At 39.8% G+C, this 6,861-nt stretch overlaps 1 protein-coding gene across 1 annotated transcript; it reads left to right on the top strand.

Annotated features, from left to right (window-relative positions):
• The first annotated feature begins 836 nt into the window (after positions 1-836).
• Positions 837-3,399, top strand: LOC120526579. Its single transcript, XM_039749743.1, has 2 exons — positions 837-2,141; positions 2,473-3,399. The coding sequence occupies exons 1-2, from the start codon at positions 1,047-1,049 to the stop codon at positions 3,397-3,399; spliced, it is 2,022 nt and encodes a 673-aa protein (XP_039605677.1). The 5' UTR covers positions 837-1,046.
• The last annotated feature ends 3,462 nt before the right edge of the window (positions 3,400-6,861 follow it).

The following is a 6,861-nucleotide window of genomic DNA, read 5'->3' as shown; positions in this document are numbered from 1 at the left end:
TATCAATAAAGACAAAATCCAAGGACCCGCCAGAGAAGTTAAATTTCTGGGCATGATGTGGTTTGGACCAGAAAAACGAGTGCCCCAAAAAGTAATTGACTCTTTGTATAAATTAAAGGCACCAACTAACAAAAAAGAAGCTCAATCCTTTGTGGGTTTAATGGGCTTTTGGAGAGCATTTGTGCCACATTTGGGACTAATTTTAAGACCTATACATGATGTTGTCAAGAAAAAGGCACAGTTTGAATGGACAGAAAAACAACAAGCTGCTTTTGAGGCAGCTAAAGAAGCTTTAGTCCAACACCAAGGACTGGGACCTTTAAAAGCTAATTTGCCTTTTGAACTGGAAGCCACAGAACAGAACAATATTGCTACGTGGAGCTTATGGCAGAAAAATGGGTGCAAGCGAATCCCCATCGGCTTTTGGAGCCGACAACTAACAGGCTCACAGACTAAATATACACCACTTGAAAAGCAGCTTCTTACAGCATACTGGGCTCTTTTGCACACTGAGAGACAGACAGGTCCTGCTCCGGTAAAGCTACGCACTAACTTGCCCATTGCTGGGTGGGTTAGAGATAATGGCCTGGGAGCAGAGCAGGCGCTGCCCAAAATCAGACTTTATGCAAGTGGAAATGGTATTTACAAGCCAGAGCACACTTTGAAGGCAAAGACACGAGTGCCTTACAAGGGGCTATGGCCGGAGCTGTGATTTATGAAGATCCAGAGGACATACCACCTGTTGTGCCTGTAGTGGAGTCGCCCTTTAAAGAAGCCCCAGCATACAGTCATTTGACACCAGTGCAACAGGAGAACAGCTGGTTCACAGACGGGTCAGCAACTGTGGAAGGAGGTAAAAGGCTTTGGAGAGCAGTGGCTTATCAACCTCACACTGAGACCATCCTGAAGCAACAGGGGGAAGGTAAATCAAGCCAATGGGCTGAACTTATTGCTGTCGCTATGGCATTAACAGAAAATCAAAGCTTCCCTGTTGTTGTTTATACTGATAGCTGGGCAGTTTTCAAGGACTAACAGTGTGGATCACAATGTGGAGAAGGGCTGCTTGGACTATTCATGGGAGAGAACTTTGGGGTGGCACAGAACTGTGGGAGCAGCTTTGGACAATGGGCACAAGAGGGGAAACTCTCATTGGTCATGTAGATGCCCATGCCCCTCTGATATCCCTTGAGAGGCTTTATAACCAACAAGCTGATCTAATAGCTGCTGTTCGAGAAATCAACCTGGAAGAAGCCTCTGTAGAGAATGAAGACCTGTGCAACTATGCTGAAGTAAATGTAATCGAGCCTTCCTTAATATCATTAGCAAGGTGGGCTCATGAAACTTCAGGACACATGGGAGCAGAAAAAACATATCAATGGTGTCATCAGCGATGTATACCAGTCACTATTGATATTGTTAAACAAATAGTGAACAATTGCTCCACATGTACAGAAGTAAAACAATGGCCCCTACAGAAGAAGGCAACTGGTAAACTGAAGAGAGGAATGGGACCAGGACAAATTTGGCAGGTGGATTACATTGGGCCACTGCCACGAGAAAATAAACTATTATATGCTTTAACTGCAGTAGATACTTATTCTGGACTGTTACAAGCTTATCCATCAACAAGAGCTGACCAGAAAGCTACACTTAATGGACTGAGCCAGTTAATCCAAGCATATGGAGTGCCTGAAGAAATCCAAAGTGATCAAGGAAGCCACTTTGCTGGAAGAGACGTACAAGAGTGGGCTCAAGGAGCTGGCATTCAGTGGACTCTGCATATCCCTTATCACCCACAGGCTGCAGGACTTATTGAGAGAATGAATGGCCTGTTGAAAGAACAAGTTAAAAAACTAACTGGGCACAATCATCTTAAAGGCTGGACTAAAGTTTTAAAGCAAGCCTTATTTAATCTCAATAATCGTCCGTTGGCTGGGTCCACACCTTTTATGAGACATCAAAATGTCGGAGGAGAGCCACCTGTGTGTGCCCTCCGCCTGACAACAATTAGTCCACTGGCAAACAATGAATTAACTCCCACAGGGTTATTGGTTAGGGCACCTAAATCACTTACAATCAAGTTAAACTCCTCAGAAAGACTCAGCTTGGGAATAACAGGTCAGTGGCCAAAGGAATGGGAGGTGAGAATAAATGTTGAAATGCTTGTAACAGATGCATGCTTAACAGAGACATTAGAGATCTGTGTAAATGAATGGTATTTAGTATTAGAAAATCAAGGCAGTAAAGACATACACATAGCTGAAGGACAGGCCATATGTAAATTGCACATAAGAAAAGTCACACCTGTTTTAGTCAGTATTGAACAGCTTAAAGGAGAAATTGGAGGGAAGGTATGGGTTTTAACCCAGGGCAAAAGCCGAGGGCAGGAGAAATAATAGCTGCAGGACCAGGAGACACTAGAATGGTTCTTTTAACGGGCTCTCAGTCGCCCCTCTGCTTTCCCTTACACAGATTATCCTCACGTGTGGAATAATCGGGATAGATGGTTTCTGGACCGGATGGAGTCGATGCACCCCCTATAACAAAGTCTTTTGGGCTGCTGATACGCCAGGAACGGAAAAGTATGTAACCTTGAACTTCACCCTTACCAAGAACTGTACCTGGCAGTTACGAGACAAGACATCTACGGCTCCATTTCACATGAAACTGGAATATCCTGACTTGTTACCTTTACCTGTGATGACTTATGAAGACACTGCAATAACTGTGACTGTGCATAATAACGTATCTGTCTGGTTGGCTATGATGAACTGTAAACCTGATTCTAATGGACTATCATGTTGGACAATTGAAGGGGGGCAACAACTGACTGCAATATCAACACCCGAGAATGATGTAATATTATATGTGGTTAAACAGGAAGCAACAACAAATGTAAAAGTACCAGTAATGTTATGGGAAATTCATAAGACTAGGAGAGGGAATGGTTATCCATTTGATGCAACATTACTTAGACAAATGAAAGGTTGTAAAAAAGCTAGGATAGCACATAAAATAATTACTGTAGCACTCAACATTAATGTTAGTGGGTTTGATATAAAACGTCACGAGTTTCCAAGAGGAGAACATATAGTACCACGCAGTACAGGTGCAACATATAATTGTAGAAACATACAATCCTTATGGCCTCCTCATAAGGTAGAAATAAAACGAAGGCCAAAGCGAGACATGTGGGGAGCTATAGGAACTGGTTTAGGAGTAGGAGGTTTAGGTTTAGGATCTCTTAATACTGCTGATATAGCAGCAATATATCACAAAATATCATCTATTGGTGTGAAACAAGCCAATAGTTTGCAAACTTTGGCTCATTGGGGCCAGAGTTGGCAGACAGGCATATACAGGAGTTGCTATTATGGAAGACTCACCATGGGTGGTTAAATGAGTCCTTATGGACTGGTTTACAAAGCCAATGGGCCATAGATGAAGAATCAGCTTGCTATTTAAAACAGATTATTGCTATACAGCAGTATTTAAATTTTAAGACAGATTGGGGATTCAAAAACCCCCAACATTGGAGAAACGAATTAAAATTACCATCAGACTGGTGGTTGCAGCCTAAGTCCTTCATGTGTGAGGAATCAATATGCCAAGCTGTATTTCAGGTAGCAACCACTGCTGAAGAAGACAATGTTTGGTGTCCGTTTCATGTCTTACCTGTTTTACTAGGAGGAACATGGTGGACACCCATAGTAGATAGACAATGGATAGATCTAAATAATAATACTGTTGAACCTGCCTTTTGTTATAACTGGCAAGAAGGGTTCGTATGTCAAAGGGTGGGTACATTGCCACACCCCTGTTTGCATCCTTTAGCTGGAGACTGTTATTGGCGCCAAATAGCAGTAAACTCCACTGAAGTGTTTCAAACTGATACCACTTCTGCATGTGCAGTGACAGTAAATAACATCACTTGGAGTGATGGTACCCACTACAAGGGCCCAGGGGTATCCTGTCACACCAATGTGAGTAATATACGAGATGACTATTATGGAAGAACCTACATGTTAACTACATGGGAGGATATACATTGGGAAGCAGAAGCTAACCCATTCCTGAATTTACAATTTGCCTACGAAATAGAACTACCGAAATATAAAACGTTTTAGAGCATGCTAAACAATATGAACATCTTTTTAATGTAACGTTACAAAAGAAAGGGACCTACTAGTAAGATTGAAAACAGATGAAACAAAAGTAATTACCTCTGCAGAAGAAATTGAAGAGATATCTACACATAACTGGTGGGATTTTTTCACTAAGTGGTCACCATCGAGTAATATTATTTTAAATGTACTTGTTCATCCAATTGTACTGTTAATTATTATTATTATCATTTTTACCATTACCAATATTTACTTACATTTGCGTATTAGACAAGTGAAGCAGGAGCTAGACCGGCACTACACCCCACGTTGTTACAAGCATTCTTGAGGAGCTGTTTACATTGTGAAGGGGGACTGAGTACCTTTTGCTTTGTGAATAAGATTCTCAGGGATTGTTTTGTCACAGATCCAGTGACAAAGGGTGGTCTGTTATAATAAGTTTGTTATAATATTAAGAATTGTGTCACTGTATCTGTTTTAGATCTCTTTAAATGTATTTTTCATTCTTTTTCTGTGTAACATGCCATGAAGAGCTGAGCCAGCTTTAGCACAGAGTGTCAGCTTTCAGAATTGCTGGGCCAAGCAAAGCATAAAGACAGACAGGAACAGCTGTTGTCAGCCCTAAAAGGCCTAATTGTTATATGATCTGACTGTCTGATGCTTAGCTTAAGTTTGTCTACCTTGTTTGGCATTGTACTGGGGGATCTTGGTCGTGTGGACACAATATAAAAGAACGCTGGAACCTTGCCAAGCTTTGAAGACCTGCGGGAGTGGAAGCCATAGACTCCAAAGCCACCTCCGTTGTGACAGAAAAAAAAGACAATTTCTACACGACAGAATCCCCGCGGTTAAAAGATGAAATTTGACTGGTCTTCCCTGTCGTTTTAAAGCAACGTAAGCCGCATTAAACAAGCTAAGTATATTCTGTCTTTTCTGTGACTTTGTCGCCGCCTATCGCCGAAAAGAGGGATATCGCCGTTATAATTTATACTTATTTACATAAAGGTTTATTAAAACGCCGCAATATAAAAGAACATATTTCCACGGAGCTAACACTCCCATCGGAAACAGAGTGTGAGTGAGATTTTGTAACCAAAGCATTTCTTCATGGAAGATACATTGAGAAGATTTTTATCAAGACGCTGTCACTTTTAAGAGGTACAGCAAATAAATATATGAAAGCCAAAGCAGTTAATTAAGACGAATATAAATTAAAGATCAGAGAAAGAATATATTACAAAAATATATCCAGAAAAGCATTAACGTAGTTCAAGTGACATAATTTCTTAAAAATAAATTTAATACCATGATTTAAATAGTTTTAGTTGGCATGGGTTTCCTTCCTTGCAGCAGTAGGATTTCGTAAAATTATCAAGAAGGCATAATTAACGTAAGTATAGAAAATTAGAAGAAGTGCAAGCATTTGGTAAATTAGAAAAGTATTATAATAAGAATTTGGATATTAAAATGTGAAGTTTTGAAAAGGTTAACTTGATTCAAATAGTTGTGCTTCATTTTACTCCCTGTTAAAAAACAATTTGAGTCGTTTTTACAGTCTGATAAGTAAAGCAGCCTTCAGAAAAATGTAGGAGGATAGCACCAAAAAGAAAAATTAAGCGATAGAAAAATGTTTGAGTATATAGATTTGTGTGTAAATATGTATATATCTGTACTTATATTTGTGGGGAAAGAATAACAAGTGTTGAAAAGAATATCATGCTCGAAAAAAGAAAAGTGCACTGTATTTAACTTCAAAGGTACCTAGCGCTCGCTAATGTCTGTGTGCTGAATATGTCTGTGCTGAAGTTATTCAATGTGTGTGCATGTATATTATGTGTATGCGTGAGCATTAATTGTTCTGTGTGTGTGTAAATATGTTTGTACTAAAATGTGTGAGCGTGCCTGTTATTTGTTCTGTGGGTGCGTGCGTGTGTTTGGGAGTAAGAAAGCAAAAACATGGAGACTTCTGGGTAATGTAGTTCAATTATGATTTGCTGAAACTGCCGTGTGCATATAAATTTCCAGAGCTCTGAGTAAATATGGGTTAAAATAAATTTGAGTATTTGTAACATTTGATAAAATGAAAAATGTCTTCACTTTTAATAATAAATAATGTTTATAAAATATGCGAGGCATCTTTCCTTCGGACCCTGATCAAGTCTTAAGGAAAAGTACACTTTTGATAACTATAACATAAGGGAAACAATGTCTTTCAATTTCCTTCTGTCCTCTTCTTTTTCTTGTGATGTGTGTATGTGAAATTGTGCTCTATAGGGAATATTACAGTGGAGTGTGTGGTGGCGCAGTGGTTAGCACTTATGCTAAGATTCGAGTTTATTTGTGATTTGTGTTGAAGCTTACATGTTATTTGTTTTGAGTTAATATTCTCAATGACTGTTTAGTCTTTTGCTAGGAGTGCCGTCTTGCTGTGGTATCGAACCGCATGATTTCTCGATAGTTGAATTTGCCCCAATTGACGCAGGAATGGATCGCCACACAAGCAATTTCTCGTTGTCGCTGAGTCATTTCGCCAATTGAGTCTCCTTGATCTAGAAACCAGCACCGTTTCGAGCTGAGTAGGATCGTGTTATGTTTCCTAGGGTTAACACCGGCTAACGTCATGAGAGGCTGTTTTATATTCGTTTGTCCTGATTGGTAATGTTAAGTGAGAATGGAACTTTCTCTTCTTCAAAATTCATTTTCTCTTTCTGATTCCTTTGCTGCATTGTTTCCAAAT

Source organism: Polypterus senegalus, chromosome 3 (genome assembly GCF_016835505.1).
Source record: "Polypterus senegalus isolate Bchr_013 chromosome 3, ASM1683550v1, whole genome shotgun sequence".
In the NCBI taxonomy this organism is placed as follows: domain Eukaryota; kingdom Metazoa; phylum Chordata; class Cladistia; order Polypteriformes; family Polypteridae; genus Polypterus; species Polypterus senegalus.
This window is presented reverse-complemented; position numbering and strand designations above follow the sequence as displayed.